The 19815-nt window shown below is 39.3% G+C and overlaps 1 protein-coding gene across 9 annotated transcripts in view; it reads right to left on the bottom strand.

Moving 5' to 3' along the window:
• Window positions 1–19815, bottom strand: part of CPEB3 (cytoplasmic polyadenylation element binding protein 3) — a 197595-nt gene that overhangs the window by 145206 nt on the left and 32574 nt on the right. For 7 of the 9 annotated variants that reach the window (XM_059169456.1, XM_059169454.1, XM_059169460.1 and 4 more), the window contains one exon: window positions 15222–16234. In XM_059169456.1, the coding sequence (XP_059025439.1) occupies window positions 15222–16223 (1002 nt within the window). In that variant the 5' untranslated portion in view covers window positions 16224–16234. Of the gene's footprint in view, window positions 1–15221; window positions 16235–16453; window positions 16557–19001; window positions 19713–19815 lie in introns of those variants that run through there. The other 2 variants (XM_059169457.1, XM_059169458.1) reach the window with 2 other exon arrangements.

The following is a 19815-nucleotide window of genomic DNA, read 5'->3' as shown; positions in this document are numbered from 1 at the left end:
TTGGGAGAAGGGGGTGGGATTATGGACATTGGGGAGGGTATGTGATTTGGTGAGTGCTGTGAAGTGTGTAAACCTGGTGATTCACAGACCTGTACCCCTGGGGATAAAAATATATGTTTATAAAAAATAAAAAAATTAAAAAAAAAAAAAGTGTATTGGGTTTTTTTTTTTTTTAATTAAAAAAATTTCAATCCATCCTCACCTCCCCGTAAGATCTAAAAGTTCCCCACCTAGTCAGGAAGTTCTGCTCAATAACCCCACTTATTGCTCACTTTTCTTTCCTTATTTTGGATTCCCATTCTCTATAGCCAAATCCTATCTATCCTACAAAGTGAAGCTACAAGGACCTTCTCTATCACTTTTTTTTTTTTTTTAACCATTCTAGGACAAATTCTTGCCTGTCCTTGACTATTCATGACAACTAACACATCTCACCATCTGGTACTTGCTTTCATATAATGCTCTGTTGCATAGATGTCAGTTCCTAAGGACAAGATTCAGATAATTTGTGTCATCCACAATACCTAACACCGTCCAAGAACATAGTACATAACTTGTAAATCCTGAAATCAAACTCTGGTTAACAGCATTGCCACATATAATGCATGTGAATTTCTGTGGATTTAAAATAAGGAGATAATATGCAAAGACTATATAAGAATTTTGCACAGCATGATGGTTTATATAGCTAACTCTATGGAACATAAATCTACAAAATATTTCTTTTCTATATAGGTTGTCTTTTTATAATAACTGAGTACTGTAAGAAGTCATCAGACTCGATCATTAAATAATATACACAATGCAGATTATGCTGAACACATGGTCTTTGATGGTTTAGAACAAACATGAAGTGTCTTAGGGGCATCATAAATATTATGATCATGCCACAGGAGATTAAAAGATTGGGTTTTGAACTTGCTTATGACATTCCCTAGAAGAAACTTCTTAATATAAATCCCTGATGTCAGCGTACTTGCCTATGGCTTGCTTGCATAAAACTAGAATATCAAATGAGCGATTGCTTAACTTCCCCGACAGTATAAAATGGCTGCCTTTTTGAATATTTAATTACTGTAACAAAAGCTGAAGCATCCTTTTACCTAGCTTTGTCCTCTTTGTTGAAATCTTCTTCATGTCTTTCAATGTTCTCTGACGTCTCAGCATTCAATACATTCTCTATTATTTATGTTCCTCTAACAGAATGTGTCACTCCAACTCCCCTGTCTGCTTCAGCCCTCCATTACGTCCCGCAGTGTGAAGCAATATATTCACTATCAAAAGATTTTTCTTCCTTTCCTCCTCACTCAGGTCTTACATTTTTGATATTAAGCTATTATTTTCCTTAAGTCTCTGTGTTTCACATTTAACAAAATCTAGGCCTAAATTAGAATATCAAATATCCCATTGTATTTTAAAATGAAAATCATGTGTTACACTTGCATGATTCACCAACTTTAATTCTGCTCAATAACTTTAAAATAGCTACAATGGAATAACATCTCATGTGCTAGATCACACCAGCTGATAAGTCAAATAGGATCATCTATATGGGCAAATAAGTAGAAAGTACGCAGTAAGCTCTAAAATGTGAAAAAATTTTGTTACCTTCAGATGAGCTCATATCTTTGGAATGTTGAGGAATTCAAGGTCAAAATATGATAAAATCAATCTTCCCACCCAGTCTCAGATCTTCTAAAATGCTAAACTCATAAGGCCTTTGAAAGTGGGAATTTAAAATTTTCCATTCATCGAGGTTTTACTGTGCAATAGCTGAAGCATTAACACACTTCATCTGCTTTTATTCTACTTAAAATCAATACAAAGTTTAATCTGACCAACACTGCCAAATAAAGTTTCATCAGCATTATAAAATGGTTCAAAGTATTTAGATTGTGTTTTTGCTTAAGGACCAACTATTTTTAACAAGATTTGACTATTGTGATGCTGTCATTACATAGATTTGAATAATAAAGTCTTTTTCTTTCTCTGGAAAATTTTTGAGCATGATAGCAATGAAGAGCCTGGTAAAGCTTTAATTTAAACTACCAATTAAAAAACAGCAACTACCTCCAGCAAACAAACAAAACAGGGTCTCTTTTAATCTAGGTATATGCAAAACATGATGCTGGAAAATGTTAAGAACTGGCAAAAGTCTGGCCAGTTGTTCTTACTGGGACTTGATATCACATATCTTAACCTGTATCCCGAAATGCTCTGTTGTTAAAATGCTCTTTACCAATAGAAATCAGTAAATACATGATGGATAGGTTTCCACACTAGCTTATAAGTAGTTAATTGCTTACAAAGCTAAACAAAAAAAACCCTCAATCAGCAGTCAACATCGTTACCATGTGAAACTTCAAGGTCTAATGCACTTCTCTTCAGTGAGTTACAGGTCAATTACAGAGATCTAGGCCAACTGCCCCCACAGCACAAATCCCCAACTTCTACCCCTCCCCAAGTTCTACTCTCTACTCTCTTCATTAAGTTACAGTTATAGGAGTGGGTCTTCTAAGATCATAGCAATGACAAAGAAGCCAATAGGAGAGTGTAAATGTTCCTCTGAGATCCTTTGTATATTAGCAATTTCTTAAAGTCAGTATTTCTAAGCAGTACTTCCTACACCAAAATTAAACAACATCCCTCTCTTGAGTCAGAATTTGCTGGCCCATTTATTTATTAAAATACAGAAGCATCTACAGTTGAAGCTTTGCTTAATTGACTTTCCAGATTAAGCCATGAGTTCTATCTTCCTTATATAAAATGCCCATAGCATACTCAACACCTGTAATGGGAATTAACCCATTAATTTCTGTCCTGTCAGATAAGCCGCAAGCTTACCTAGAGGTGGTGGGTTTGTGCCCAAGCCTTTTTAAAGCTTGTGTTACTGTAATTACATCATTTAATTTACTATACATAAACCAATGAACTGAATGTCAAAAAATTATTTGCATAATTAAAAGTATTTTTTAATATTCTAGAAAAAGCTAGATAAAAAAGGAGTTGGGACCATTTTATTTAGAAAGTTCTCAAATTAAAGTTAGGCAGAATCTGTGGAAATAGGAAGAGGGAGAAAAATTTATGAAACAACTAAGTTTTTCAAAAATTTTTAAAGGTTTATTGGGTGCCACGTAGCAGTGCTTTTACTCTAAATCTAGGATTCTTGACCATTTTTGAGTTAGGGGCCCTTTTGGAAATTTAATGAATTCCACCCTTCTCTCTAGAAATACAAATGAATAAACAACATAGAATTCTGGTGGGTCCTACACCCTGGCCTCATTTCCTTTTCCCTCCACCCTCCCCCAAAACACATCTCCTTATGGCTCTGTGGATCCTAAGCTTCTAAACATTTTACCATGCTTATACCCATTAAAAAACTAAGCACAATATTAGTGTAGCCAACTAAATTCCATAAGGTTGAATCTTAACTTTGTTAAGACCTTAATGATATTTCAGATGGGTAATATTATCCATTACCTCTCAAGAGAGTTTATTCAACTTAAAAATAACAGATTCCTGGTTTCATTTCTCTTATTGCCTGTGATCCTCCCATATGATTGATTGGTTAGCAATTCCTTGTAGTTCTTTGCAATGCCAGGCTGTAACTCAAAAACAAGATGACTAATCAGCCAACATACACTCTGATTCTCAGGGTACAATAAAAAAAAAAAAAATCATGCTAGAATTAAAAAAAAAGCTCTTGTCTTAGAATGGTAGTTATTTCTTCTCTCAGATTTACTGTTCTAATAAGTAGTCCATGAAGTAATCTATCTTAATAAGGTTTTCCTTCCCACACATTAAGAGTCACACAAAAGCATGGGTGGATAAGAGATGTCAAATCACTTGTTCAAATATTCCCAACACATAGCTTTGCCTTCTGAAGTTCCTCCACTCTAAACCCACGTGGCTTATGAGTCATGAAAATTCTAATCTGCCACTATTGAGCGTTTTCACCTCTAGATCATTTTCCCCAGCTGCCTTAACCAAAACCTAGGAGTCATTCTGAATTCCTCCTACTCCTCTCTTCCCCACATCTAAGCAATCACCAGTCCTTCCAGTCAGCCTCCTGATTTATTTCTCCAGTCTGTCTTTTCCTCTGGATAGTTTTAGGTCCTTACATGTTAACTGGCTTCCCTGCCTGTGTTTGGTCCCTGACAATCTATATCCCAGAATAATCTTTCTAAAACAAAGATGTGATCACTTCACTCATGAATTTCAAAGCCTTAAAATGGCTATTTTTCTCAGCTTAAAAATCTTTCAATGTCCCTATTGGACAAAGTTGAAGGCAAAGAATATTGGAATGTCCTTGTGATCTGGCCCCTTCTGCTTCTTCAGCCTCATTGCTCATTGCCTCACCCCGATCTTGAATCATCTGCTCTCTCAGCACACCTTGTTCTTACCTGTATACCTGCTGTTCTCTCTGCTTAAAACAAATCTTTTGGCTCAAACTCCTACCCCGTCCCCTGGTCTGCCTATGGAACCCTACCCATTCAGCTCTAAATAAAACATTAAAAGGCCCAAAGTCTCTGAGATAGTATTATGTTTAATAGTTAAAAATTGGAGACATCTAGGTGCACAATTTGTTAAGCAACTGGCTCTTCATTTCAGCTCAGGTGATGATCCCAGGGTCGTGGGATCGAGCCCCAGGTTGGGCTCAGCACTTTATATTCTCTTCCACTCTAACTGTGCCCCTCCAGCTTGTATGTACATGTTCCTCTCCCTCTCTCTCAAATAAATAAATCTTAAAAAAAAAAAAGTTAAAAACTAAAAACAGGGGTGCCTGGGTGCTCAGTTGGTTAAGTCTCTGCCTTTGGCTCAGGTCATGATCCCAGGGTACTGGGATCGAGTCCTGCATGGGGCTCCTTGCTCAGCAGGGAACCTGCTTCTCCTTCTACTTGCTCTGCCTGCCACTTACCCTGTTTGTGCTTTCTCTCAGACAAATAAATAAATAAAATCTTTAAAAAATAAATGAAAACAACTTAAATCCTCCAAACATAAAAATGATTTGTTAAATTAAAATGGATTCCCATGACGGAATATTACACAGTAATAAAAAATGTTTATAAATTTAATGATATGAAAAGCTAAAAAATATGGCTATAAAATTGATCACACAGAATCATCTCAACCGTATAAAGTACATTATACATTCACAAAAAAAGAGATAACTGGCAGAAATGCACCAAAACAACAATACTTATCTCTGGGTGATAGGGTTATAAGCGATTTTTTCCCCTCCATTTTAAATGGTAAACATGTATTATTTCCAAAATCAGAAAAACTGAAAATATTTTAAACTGTGATGACTTTCCCGGAGACTTCTCAACCCACAAATACACACACACATGCACAAAAACTTAATCATTCCCTCTGATTCAAGTACACACTCTTTTTTGTGTATATCACACATGATTTTAAAATTTAACCTTCTATATTTTAATTCACATTCATCAGGGAGATGTCTGACAGGATTTGGTTCAGCTTTAATCCCTACTGCCTGGTCTCTAGTAGAGGTCAGTTAAATGTCTATAAAATGAAATAACTTTTACACTGCATGCACTTATTTCATAGAGTGACAAGTATTACAAAGACAATGTGGCATGAGGGGAATCAGGGAAGATCTGGGGAAAGAGTGCAAAATCAAAGGCATATTAAAAGATGGTGCGTGACAAGAGGCAAGCAGGAAGAGTGGAATAGAAGAACTGGACATGGGGCGCCTGGGTGGCTCAGTGGATTAAGCCACTGCCTTCGGCTCAGGTCATGATCAAAGGGTCCTGGGATCGAGTTCCGCATTGGACTCTCTGCTCATCGGGGAGCCTGCTTCCCTCTCTCTCTCTCTGCCTGCCTCTCTACTTGTGATCTCTCTGTCAAATAAATAAATAAAATCTTTAAAAAAAAAAAAAAAAGAAGAAGAAGAAGAACTGGACATGGAGTCAAAAGACCTAAGTTTCCATTACTGCTTTGTCACCTACGAGTCAGGTAATTTTCTGAGTCTCAATACTTCTAAATTAGGAACAATAGTCCCTAATTTACAAGAACACGTGAGGATTAAATAAGATAATTTACATGAAAAGGGTAAGGCCTGTACTTGGCATTCGGGGCTCCTTGTGTGTTTTTAGCTGTACCTATTTGGAGAAGGACATCAAAAATAATACAACACCCAAAAGCTGGAATACATGGATTATGACTGTGAGCGAATATGTCAAAAGAAACTCAACAATGTGAATCTCATCCTTTTGATCAGAGAATTCTATAACAGATTTGTAGTTCATAAAAATACGGCATATGCTATCCTTCTTAGCTATATTCTACTATTAATTACAATTGCTTTAGCAACAATGTGGCAAAGTGTTGAATAATCTACCCACAAAATCAAATGCAAATACATAAAAACAGAGTCATATCTAAAAATTTTCTTTCAGCCTTTCCCCACAATCTCATAAACATTACCGATCTTCACTATTTTTTTTTAAAGATTTTATTTATTTATTTGACAGACAGATCACAAGTAGGCAGAAAAGCAGGCAGAGAGACAGAGGAGGAAGCAGGTTACCTGCTAAGCAGAGAGCCCAATGCGGGGCTTGATCCCAGAACCCTGGGATCATGACCTGAGCCCAAGGCAGAGGCTTTAACCCACTGAGCCACCCAGGTGCCCCTGATCTTCACTATTTTTAATCTCCTACAAACCTCAGTTATATTTCTCTGGTCCAAAAGAGGAAAGGAAATTTTCCACAGCAGATTGCAAAAGAGAGGTGCTGGGCACATTTACTTCCTGTCCTTTTTAACTGCTGTGTATCTGAAACCCAAGAGCCAGGTCTCCTGGACTTGGAGTAAGGGTTAAATTGTCAGATCATGAAAATGTTTCCTCTGAAGTATTTCAATCCCTAATTAGTCCCCAAACTCTACCATATATTTAAGATAGAAAGCCTTTTGCCTTTTACCTCTCTGCTTTCCAATCTCACATTCTTCAAATGACCGACTGACTGAAATGGGCTACTACAACCTACTCTTTGTCAACCTCTTAGAACAAAGAATTCTCTCTCTCTCTTTTTTTTTTCCCCCCAAAGGATTCTCTTCTTAACATTTTTAAGTGCTATCGTCAGAATTATTCAGACCTACGTTCTGGTCAGTTTAAGTATTAATAACTTGATTTGAGATGTCAGGAACAAAACAGATTACCATGACAGGATAAATTAACTCCACAAGAATGAGTTGATTAACAGTGAGTAGGTAAAGAAAAATTTAAGTCGTTAGATGCAAGCTACTGTTCCCATCTACTGGCTGCCAAAATCTTTTATATCAAAACAAGAACTCTGCTTGCTTTTTGGCCTACCAAACCTGCAAACAGAATCATAGCTCAGAAACTATCGGATGTCCATTAAGTCTGGGAACACAGATAATATTTTCTATTTTTACAAATTGAAGATACCCTTTATGACATTACATACATTCATGTTTCCATATTCCATAGACATTTTAGAGAAAAATGGTACAATGGCAAATCTGTCTCAAAAATATTAAATATACTATATTGTAGAATAAACAAAACTATAGCACCTTGTGTTTAAATGTTTATTCAGTCATTTAATGAGCAGCTACTGAGTGTCAGCTCTTTGTGAGTTTCTAGACACTGGTTCATTTGTTGTCAATGATCATTAATTGCATTGAGTTACTAAGGAGAGTGTGTTATTTTTTTCCTCTTGTACTTGATCCTGACTTTGAAGTAAGTCTGAATGCTTAAGAAATGAAGATATTTGGCTGCACAAGTCTTACCCACACAAAATTAGTACACAATGTTTCCTTCCCTTCCTGTGTATTAATTCTATGATCATCTCAAATGATATAAAGGCTGTTTGATGCCCATTTCTGTTTCTCTCCTCTTAAGTATCCTTACAAGAGTTCATATCATATATTCATTATTTCTGAGACTTATGTAATAAAACTTCTGGGGAAAGAAAAGTAGGCTTGATTCCAAGGTAATAATTTATGGTATTATTTTCATTTAGTAGTACCTTTCTATTTCAAATTAAGTCAAAAGGCAAATATTAGAATGGTTTCACATTAAGAAATTTACATGGCCAGCATCTGTAAAGAACACTAAAGGATAGGAAAACTAAATGTAATAGAACCAAAACATAGAAGAAACTGCATACAAGCCATTTACAATGAATAAGGACAAGCTGTGGAAAATTCCTTGTTAGGCTGGATACTACTGCAAATCTCTCCAGAAAAGCCCCCTTGGAAGTGGTGGCTATATTCCCCAACTCTCGATATTCAAACTTGTGACTCTATATGGAATTCTATCTCTGCCAACCACACTGGCCCCTACAGAAACCCAGGTATCATCTTCCAGAAAGTGGTGGTAAGGAGCTTCAAATTAGAGCCTTTGTAGCTCCAGAACTACCAAAATCAACACTGGTAGAAGTTGGGAAATTAAAAGTTTAAGCATTTCTCCCATCACCAATCAAATGTTCACAGAGCAAGGAAAATGCTTATACTCACATTGATGAGTCAACCATAATCAGAAGCAGGTAGTTACAGAAAGCAGGTAGTTACTGCCTTTCTAGGTCAGGCATCCACAAAGAACCTTTCATTGCTCTTCCATTGCTGCTGGACACATCTTTACAGCCCCTCTTCATTTCCAGATGCCATCAACTAGTGTTTAACTCTGGACTATTGATTAACAACAATACTCCCTCTATTAAACTCGGACTATAATTAGAGGTAGTTAGACAGGCATCTAAGAACCTTAACAGTATCTAATTATCTGAACACTTTGTATACATTCTCTCAAAAGCAAACGCAGAAGATGGGTGCTCTCTCTCCATTTTTTGTAGACCAGGAAAAAGAATCATTTGATAAATGATGTGACCAATCACCAGTGACAGAGCTGTGGCTTTGACCATGTCTTTCTCATTCCAAGCTTCATAGGTTATCCACTATTCTATGCTCCTTTCCATCTCTCTCCTCAGTAAAATCCACACATCTTTTTTTTTTTTTCCTCAAAGATTTTATTTATTTATTTGACAGAGAGAGATCACAAGTAGACAGAGAGGCAGGCAGAGAGAGAGAGAGGGAAGCAGGCTCCCTGCTGAGCAGAGAGCCCGATGCGGGCCTTGATTCCCAGGACCCTGAGATCATGACCAGAGCCGAAGGCAGCGGCTTAATCCACTGAGCCACCCAGGCGCCCAAATCCACACATCTTAATCAAACTTTTCATATTGTAGAAAACAAAGCCATAATCTTCTGACACTTGTGAATCAAAACACTGTAAAACTCACCTAAGCAATGACAAGTTCCAAATGGACAAGTATTGTGCCTTATGTAGCCCCTGAGAAACAGCAAAACAGACCAACCAATGGAGAAAATTATTTAAGTAGAAAATTGTGTTTTACAGAATATCTAAAACATTACATTTAGGGCACGTGGGTGGCTTAGTGGGCTAAGCCTCTGCCTTTGGCTCAGGTCATGATCTCAGGGTCCTGGAATTGAGACCTGCATCTGGCTCTCTGCTCAGCAGGGAGCCTGCTTCCCCCTCTCTCTCTGCCTGCCTCTCTGCCTACTTGTGATCTCTCTCTCTCTGTGTCAAATAAATAAATAAATAAATTTAAAAACATTACATTTATAAGGGTGTACTTTTGTATACACTCACTGCAAGGTCATGAAAATTTTAAAGCTAACTACTTTTCAATACGCAATTTTTAAGTATACAGGCTATAGGCTATATTATTAGTTTTTAGTAGCATAGAAAACCTTCTAAAATTTTCTAACCAATCTGTCTTTTAAATAGAATATAGAAAACGTGGCTTTGTTGGCATTCACAGTAACCATGCCATAATAGGCTCTGAAACAGTTTGTGGGGTTGGGAGGACCTTAAGTGGTTTTGCATTAGAGCAGTAGTTAAGAAACCAACTACAGAAGAGTCTCCAGTTTTAAATCTAGATCATACTATCCTTGGTCAAAAGTAAGCATAAACTAGACAATTTATACTACTTCCTAAAAAGATGGATTACACACACACACACACAAAGGAGCATAGACTGGATGAAGATTTTACTGGTTCCTTAAAATTTATTATGAATAGGTTTATTTATTTTTTAAAATAATCTGTATTCCTGGGGCTCTTTGGCAGCTCAGTAGGTTAAACGTCTGACTCTGAATTTTGGCTCAGGTCATGGGCTCAGGGTTCTGAGATCCAGCTCCATGTCAGGCTCCAAGATAAACATAAAGCTTACTTAAAGATTCTCTCTCCCTCTACTTTTGCCTTTCCCCATTCTCCTTTCCCCATGCTCTCTATCTAAAAAAATATATATATGTATGTATATAAAATATTATATTTAATATTATTATATATGTATATATAATAATATTATTATATATAATCTATATTGCCATTAAGTCATGTAAAGAATTTGGTCCTCTGTTATATATAATCCCCTAGCAAAATTAACACTAAATTACAATTAACTAGACTTAGGCCAGAAAATATAAAATCTATAGAATTACTCTCAATTTGGGGTGAGGGAAGAAGAGAGGGATAAAGGCAGAGATGCAGAAAAAAAGCAAAACATAATTTGAATTTTTTTCCAAAAACATAATATTCAAAAATACATAAATTTCAGTAAATAAATAAATAGGAGGATATATTAACTATTGTTGCAAATAAGTGGTAGTAAATGTTTGGGCACTATATTTTTCTTTCTCCATTTCCAACAACACAAAATTTTTAAAAGCACTATTTCTAGGGTATATCATAAGGTTAAGTGCAGATCAGCCCAGTCTCCTGCTTCTACACTACAATGTTAACTGATGTCCTAGAGTTATTATACTCAAGGTGTTACAGTGGAGTCTTGGCTCTGGAGGCAGATTGCCTGGGTTTAAATCCCAACTCTGCCAGTTACCGGCTGTGTGATCTTGAGCAAATAAAGTAAATGTATTAACTCTCAGTTTCTCTGTCAGTATAATGAGGGTTATAATAGTCCTGAACCTCAAAGGAGTTCCAATGAGGAATTATAACAAAGTGTTTAGCACAGGGCCTGGCCCATAAGTAAATTGTGGGTCATCAAATTGTTACAGTAACCAAAGGATACCTTCACACAGAAAAAAAAAAAAAAAAAAAAAAAAAAAAAGAAGCCCAAATAACATTATACAAAAGTGTACAGTTATTCAGACTGCACTGTATGAAAAATCAGTAATCCATACTATAAAATCATGCAGAATCTCCAGTTGCCATTACAGCAACAATAATTATAGTCCAGCGTTCATGTAGTACTTTACTATGGACCAAGCACTGTGCTAATATGCAATTCCTCACCTGAACACATATGAAGCAAGAATTATTATTACTCCCATTTTACAGATAAGAGTCAAGATGTATACATAATTTGCTCAAGATTATAAAGCAAGTAACTGGCAGAGTTGAGATGTGAACCTAGACAATCTACCCCAAAGCCTGCTTCTGACAGAAACTACCCACCCAAACTTAGGCAAGGGCTTTCATATATTGGGATTTCAATTTCCTTCTTTAGAAATGAATAGAGTGGGGAAGCCTGGGTGGCTCAGTTGGTTAAGCATCTGCCTTCGGCTCAGGTCATGATCCCAGAGTCCTGGGATCAAGTCCCACATCAGGCTCCCTGCTCAGCGGGGTGTCTGCTTTCCCTTCTGCCTTCTGCTTCCCCTGCTTGTGCATTCTCTTTCTCTCTCTGACAAATAAATAAATAAAATCTTGAAAGAAAGAAAGAAAAAGAAAATGGTGGAACAGGTATTCTTAAAAGTCTTCTAAACTCCTCTAGACAAAAATGCTATTTAAACCCAAATTCACTACATATAGGAAATATGCTCTGGTCCTTTTACATACCTAGCCTTCCCTGTCTTATATAAATACAGAATATTTATAATTCCCCCAATGCAGTGTCTCACTGTTCCTGAGCCCGTTAATGGAAGGTCCATCATCTCCCACTGAAAGTGCTCTATCTCCATCTTTGTAGACTGGGAAAAAGAATCATTTGATAAATGACATGACCCAATCACCAGTGACAAAGCTTGTGCTTCTGTCAGCCAGAGAACCTCACTAGATAGTTCTATAACTAAGTCCCTTTGATTGGAGCCCAAAGAGAACCTGACTTAAAATGAATCCTATCTGACACCACTAGTGCTATAGGGAAGTTAAGGACACACATCAACAAACTAGCCAAACCCCTAGGACTGGAGTTATGTCACTCTAACTTAGGACCTCCATTTCCTTGTTTACAGATAAGAAGCTGTGTTTAGATACAAGTAAACCTGAAGGAAGCAGCCACCCCAACTCAGGGAAGCCAATCAACTTTGTGAGAATTGAGAGAAAGGGGTAAGGATATGTACAGTTTGGAAAACCACATTCAAATAAGGTTATCGCTTTTACAATATAAACCACAGAAGTAAAAGCTCCAAAATGATCTATCATGTTGGGTGGCAAAAGAGAGTGAAACAACACTGAGTGGATACGTATTTTACAAATACATATTAAGATACATTAGAGTAGATCACTGTTGCAAGCCCCATTTAGCTCAGAGTCTGAAAATACTCTCTAGGACGACTTAAGATATTTCTTCCCTTTCATAGAAAAGTGATTTAAATAAATGCACAAACATGTAAAATTCTAAACACAAGACTCAAGGTATTTTATTTTTGTTTCTTAACAAATGTGATATACTTAACACAAAGTCTTAAAATATTCTAACCCCAAACTAAAACACAACAAGGTTACTTAATCTGGTTCTAATACTGCTTCAAAACCCTGAAGCTCCATTTTTAAGTGAGACAAAGAAGTGAGACATAAAGTCCATGTAATTTTTCCTGAGGCTAAATATATAAAGCTCAATTTTTAATAAAATCTATCATTGCACAAGTCTTTTGGCCATCTTTGCCTACTTAATAGCACCACCAGGGGATGAAAAGACAAGAAACCAAACTCAATCCCTTCTGTCTGGCTCTCATTAGCATTGCTGGTAAATGGTTTGCTGAGAAACAATGGGCAATCCCCATACTACTTGTCAATATCAGTTTGGGGGAAGTTTCATGGTTTCAATGTCTCCCCAGCCCTCACTTCCAGAGACAATTAATTGAAAGCTAGCTGTATTCAGATTTAGTGCCTAGAAAAAGATAACTGATGTCTACACCATCAGCTCTCACCCTAAAACTCCCACTCAGATTTTAGGTTATCTTCTAAGACTGGACTTGAATAGGGAGCACCAGAATAATAAGAGGAACCGTTGGAAAAAGAAGGCCTCTCCTACCAAATGCAGCCTCACTATTCTATCTCCTCACCACAAAAATAAGCCCATGGAGAAATTTCAGAAAGCAGATCCCTCTTTTTCCCTACCAAACTAATCCCATCTTGCAATGCCTCTTCATTTTATCGAGACAGACTTTAGAATGGAAAGAAATACACGTTAATATTAAAATCTCCCATTCCGGGGCGCCTGGGTGGCTCAGTGGGTTAAGCCGCTGCCTTCGGCTCAGGTCATGATCTCAGGGTCCTGGGATCGAGTCCCGCATCGGGCTCTCTGCTCAGCGGGGAGCCTGCTTCCTCCTCTCTCTCTCTCTGCCTGCCTCTCTACCTACCTGTGATCTCTCTCTGTCAAATGAATAAATAAAAAAAATCTTTAAAAAAAAAAAAAAAAAAAAAAAAAAAATCTCCCATTCCTAAAGGACCCCTGTGAAAATGTGTTAAGATCCTCTCTCATGAAAAACTCTCATACACACAATTTACAAGTTTCGTGGAGCCCCCCAACCCCAACCTGTCAAGGTTAAAAATCCTTGCTGTAGCCTAGAGAATCATGTGCTTCTCTATAACCCTATCTCCTTCTTCACGGATGGGAGCCATCCCAAACATCACATTTGAAATGTAAAGAACAACAAAATGAAGGTTCCAAATTGCACCTGATACTTTAAACTAATTCTGTCAAATTTCGGTTATGCCATTTTTCAGCAATGCTCAAAAGATTTATTTCATTTCCTTGACCACCCCAACTGGGTCTTATCCAAAGCCCTCCTCTCTCCTTCCTTTCTTCTCTTTTAACTGATCCTAGAAGCTTAGAGCCAAATCAAATTGTAAGTGAAGGAAAAATGTTTGCCTGAGAACAAAAGCCCCCAGTGAACACTCACCCTCACCACCCCTTTCCAACTCAAGATGTTCAGGACACTGCCAACCGATGTGGCCCTGGGCTGGATCAGAAAACAAGAACAGAATAAGGACACTCCATTCAACCTTTTTGTCTGGGGCACTTCCTGGGTTTTTCACTGGTATTTAACACCAAGACACAAGGCTCATTTTTCATTAAAGTTGCAAGACTTTCACTTTGCCCAGTTTCAAATGGTGTAATTGATCTGCATTGTCTTCTTAAATAACCCATCTGAAGGACACTGCAGCTTTAAATATTTCAGTGCTAGCTAGCAAATAGACTCCATTGCAATATGGCTCTGAAGGTCACGTCCTATTGTCTCTTTGCTCTAGAAAAAAAACAATGTCTTAGTCCTTCTTTTAGGTAACATAGGAAGGGTTGCCCCTAGAATTTCCACTCTTCCAACTTGTTCCCTGAAGGAGCTTGGGAGTTTATTGGAATCTCACACTCATAATTTTCCCAGTAGGGGCAATATGCTGATTGCTATTAATGATGCCAGCACCTTAGCGAGATATAAACACATGTGTTCACATTAGTTTAATTGAGCATATGCAACTGTCTGAAATAGCACCACTCAAGGGCTGTTAACCTCTTTAAGAGTAGGCCCAGGGTAGTTTGGGAGTGGATGGCTTTCAGGAGGCACTCTGAACCCAGGATTGCATAACCTGAAATGTGTAGCTACTTCAAATGACAGGAATCTCAGCCTACTCATCCTGGGACCAACCCAGCACCTTGCCATACATTTGCTCCTTTACTTGTCAAAGAAGGTCAAAACAAGAGGTACACACACTGTGAAAGAAAAATATACCAAAAGAAAAAGGCCCTTTTTCTGTCTTATCAGGGTGCTTAAATACGGTTCTTCAGTCACAATGTTCCCCCCCAACCTTGTCCTAGGTACTGGCGCAGCCCCGGTAAATGGAGGCTTTTGAAGAGGACAGGGGGCCTGGACATCGCTGCCTTTCTTAACAAAAATCAGTGGACGATTAAATGGCAGGGAAGAAGGGGCAAAGGGAGCAGGGTAGACGGAAGGTATATGCAGGTGCACTGGAGCATTACCTGAAATGGCAACAGATTGTTACCATTATCCGTCCGGAAAGCGTTATCCTCCATCCAGGACTTGGAGGTGAGCGGGGCCGCACGGGGGAACTTGGGCGGCGCGATCACATTGCTGGAGAAGGGCTTTTTGAGCGGCGAGATGGGGTTGAGTGGTGAGGGCACCCCGACACCTACGCCCACGCCCACGCCGACAGCCCGGCGAGGGTCCCGGCCCGCCGGCAGGCCGCCCCACGGGTTGGACGGCGCGCTCCAGGCGGCGTTCACACTCTGGTGCGTGTTCCAGCTGGACGAGGCGGACGAAGCGGCAGCTGCGGCCGCGGCGGCTACTGCAGCCGAGGACGAGGACGGCTTGCTGGTCATGATGGGCTGGTGGCCGTACGCCGCGGCGGCACTCCTCTGCGTGTAGGGCGCCTGGCTGGGACTGGCGGGCGATCGGCGCTGCTGCGGGGGCTGCGCCTGTGGGGGCTGCGCGGGCTGCGCTGGCTGCGGCGCTGGCGGCGGCGGCTGCTGGTGGTGCTGGGTCTGCGCCAGGCCGATCTGCGGAGAGAAGGTGCCTCCGAAGACTGGGTTGACGTGGTGCGGGAAGTTCTGGAAGAGCATGGTCCCGTTGACTGGGGTGATCCCCTGGAAGAAGCTGTCCTCCACCGCGTTCGTGGTGCCTGTGGACCAGGTGCTGCCGAAGGACGGAGACAGCGACGCGCCCGGGGCCGCGGGCTCCTGCGGCGGCGGCGGCTGCTGAGGGGGCTGGTGGAAACTCAAGCCCGGCAGGAGCGGCGATTCCATCTGCATCTTGTCGGGGCCGTTGGGGGCCGGCGGGGCCGCGGCGGGGCTGAGGGCCGGCACTGCGCTGCTGTCCTCCGGCTTGGGGGTCTCTGAAGAGAGGGGCGTGGACGGGGCTTCGGCTGCGCTGGGTTCGGGCTGGGGCTGCTGCTGCTGCTGCTGCCGCTGCTGCTGGGGCTGGGGCTGGGTTTTGCTTTTGTCCATCAGTAAATCATCCTGCATGGTTTGCGCAGCTGAAACGGGAAAAAAGAGAGACGTGTTATTGTCAATGTGATCGTTAATGCCCCCCGCTAAAGCGGGCGGGTGTTTTACTTGAGGAAATCCAGTGCCAGCGCTACTAGCCAATTGCAATGCAAATCCATAATCTCCCATTTAGAAGAGCAGGTCGGGCTGGGGATGGGGGGGGGGGGGCGCGTGCAAGGTCTCTAAAAATACTGTGAGAGCGTCTTCACCCTTTCTGATGTCTTGGTTCCTTTTCTGTTTTAAGGAGAGATGTGCTTATAAGACAGAAAGACAGCAATTTCGCCACGTCTCTTTTCCCTTCACCGGAACTCAGAGCGTTCACCCTGCAATGAGAAACTGATTCTGGTTCCTGTTTTTTCCCAAGCACCACCCTCCCCCAGTTATTTGCATACGTCAATAAATACTGCTGCGTCCTTCAGCAAGGTTAAAAAGACACCGCACACGACCCTTTCTTCCCCCTTCCCTGCTCGGCACTTTTAAAGAAACAGCAGTCTTATCCCTCTTGATTAGCAAACTGCCTTCTTGCGTTGATAATTGTTTCATTTAGCAGCGGCGAACCACGAGGGAGGAAATCCTTGGCATTTGTTAGGAGGAGGACTCAGCTGCACAATCATTCTCTGGCCTCCCAGAAGCTGCAGCTACTCCATTTTGTTAGGAGACATTAAAAAAAAAAAAAAAACCCACACCGTTTTTAAAGAGGTAAAAATCTACTGAAACGTTTGTAACCGCTTGCTTCTCGTTACACTCTTAAGGATTAGGGCTTTTCTGCTTATTCTCAGGTCTTCTTGTCTCCAATTCTGCCATACAAGAAATGTCTTGGCTTCTCAGCGGTTCAGGTCTCAACAGGAGCCTGAGAATTTCTCTGCAGCGTGGAGAAATGTTCTGGTTGGATTTGAGGTCAGATAGAGCCAAAGACAGAGAAAGGCTGACTGTGAGATGGGGTGGGGGCGGAGCTTTAAAAAAAAAAAAATCCCCCTGAGATTTAAGTAGAAAGTCAAGATACTTTTGGGGTTGCCAGATTTTCATTTTTGAATCCTCCTGATGCTGCCTTGGTCATAAGACTTTGGCAAATTTAGAATCCATTCTCTTATCACTGGTATTAGCAATGAAAGATTATGGTTGGAAGACCCTGAATTACCATATGCTAGCAAAAGTGTTAAAAATAGCATAGTACAAAGTCCCAAATTCTCATACATTGTAATTATAGTGCACTGCCATCACTGCTTCATTTAGCCATATAAGGAGCGTATGGTATTTTCCATCTCTCATAGAAGGGCTATATTCACCTCTGCCATACAGCCTGTTTTCTCATTTAAGGATGAAAATAGTAATCACTCAAAATCGGGAGATTTCCATAGACATAGTTATCACTGAGTTACCTTGTCCTTTAGAACATGTTAATTGTTTTAAATATATGAATATTACAGTGCTGAGACCCTAAAAGCAAATATTTTGAGATGTTAAAGGAGCATATGACCAAACATATAATTATTTTTAGATGATGATTCAGTATAATTGCAACAAAGTTATTAATATATTTAATGCAGTTACTTAATTAACTCAGATACTTGGAGAAGCATCTTTCCCAGAACACTTGCAAAAGGACATTCAGAATCACACAGAAGCTCTGCCTTTGGACATCCTCACGATAACCGTTATAAAATAAATGTATTGGAAAATGGAGATGCCATCACTCTTAACTACTAAGCAAAATATGTCAGATCAAGAAATGGGATTAAATAGTATTATTTTATTAAAGACAATCTTTAAAATGGTTAATCTTTAATATTAAAGTTTCCTACACAAAATAGTGGGCTCAAGCAAATGCTTAATAGCCACCTCGCTCTCTTCTCTTCCTACCCCTTTTACCCGCCCCCAAACCCAGCCCAGTATACCTCACAAACTGCCAGCTATTACCAATAAAACCTACATAAGATTGATTTTAGTTTCCTCAGTTCCCTTGGTCTAAAACAATGGCTTTGATCAGTATTGAAAATATGACACAAAGAGGCAAGCAGAGCTTGAATTCACAACAGCACAAAGTTCTATCGCTGCCAAAGGAAATGGTCATAAAAAGAGACATTTTCATACTTGGTTTAAGCAGTGCTGCAGTAAACCATTATAATCTGGGGTCTGAGTTGCTTCCAGTGGGCTAGAATTATCTTTACAATAGCCATATCATCATGGCTGAAATATGTACCTGATTATAATTTTAATATCACTCAGCTTTCCCAATGCTTGTATCAATGCTTTTTGTTAATGCCTTCAGTTTAAACTACATGCTCTTGATGGAAAAATTAATGCTCTACTATGGCAAAAAAGCTAAAAAGTAAGCTGGACTCAATCTTTTATGAAGGCTATAATTAGTATATTTACTGAATTTTAAAAATTTTATCATACCAGGAACACCCATTTCTCTTCTCAACACTGCTTAAAGACATAAATTTCACTTTCTGCATAAATTCACTCTGTCAAGGTCAAGCCCATCTTTTAATAAATAAGACCCTTTAAAACAAAAGGAAAGCAAAAGATTAAGATAATATTTACAATGTTAAAATGCAATGTCTCTCGGTAACTGCTTGTATAGTTTGTTTGGGTGTGTTTCTTTTTTTTTTTTTTTTCCTTTTTCTTTTTTCTTATTTACAGCAAAGTCCGAGAAATAGATACCTCCTTCCCCTCCCCCCACCACACACACAATAGATCTTCCTTTGCATGCAATCACCCAATCTCAAGTAACAAATTCTTAGCAGCAGTTACCTTTGAGTGTCCAGTTTTTAAGGATCGATAAAATTAAAAACTGTACAGTATTTTATTTTCTTCTTTCAGGTTGATTATGTGACCGCTCTGGCAAAAGCACTTTGACAACTGTAAGAAGAGAGGGCATGCGCACACAGGGAACTGTGGGGGCTGAAGTCCTTCACTAGGTACTCTGCCTGACTTAAGCACGTTCAGCCAAGGAAAGAAGGAAGCCTCGCAAATACTGATTCCAAGGGGAAGATGTTGCGCCCGGATTACATTATATTTTCCTACCAATCTGAATCACGAATTTTTGAAATGAGAAAAACAAACGGGTTTATCGGCTTGATTTAGGAATCCAGATTAAAAGAGAAACTGGATTGAAGGACTCAAAATAAATAAACCCAGCAGAGCTACCTTAAATGGTATTAGAATGGTAGTGACTGGGTAGCCAGCAATAGGAACCCTACGGGAGCAAAAAGAGATTGGGGTGGGGAGGGATTAGAAAAGGAGGGAGAATAAGGAAAAGATAAATACTTAAAATCTGACAATCCCTAAAAGAAACATTTGTAGTATTACAGAATGAAAAATGCCTTAATATTAAATGTGATATCAAATGTGGAGATCAGGTGAAAACAGGCTTCAGTCACAAATTTCTGACATCTTATCCACCAAGATTTCTTTGTATTTGAGTTTTCAATGAAAGCACAAATCACTTAAGATTCTACTTGCTTTGTTCTGAATCAACTCACCTCCTTATTTTACTTGTCAAAATGAAAGTTTACTTTGCATTATTCATACAATGATCAATCAAATAAAATTCAACTCTTTTAAG

Source organism: Mustela lutreola, chromosome 4 (genome assembly GCF_030435805.1).
Source record: "Mustela lutreola isolate mMusLut2 chromosome 4, mMusLut2.pri, whole genome shotgun sequence".
In the NCBI taxonomy this organism is placed as follows: Eukaryota; Metazoa; Chordata; class Mammalia; order Carnivora; family Mustelidae; genus Mustela; species Mustela lutreola.
The sequence above is the reverse complement of the archived record's forward strand: the minus strand, read 5'-3'. Positions and strand labels throughout refer to the sequence as shown.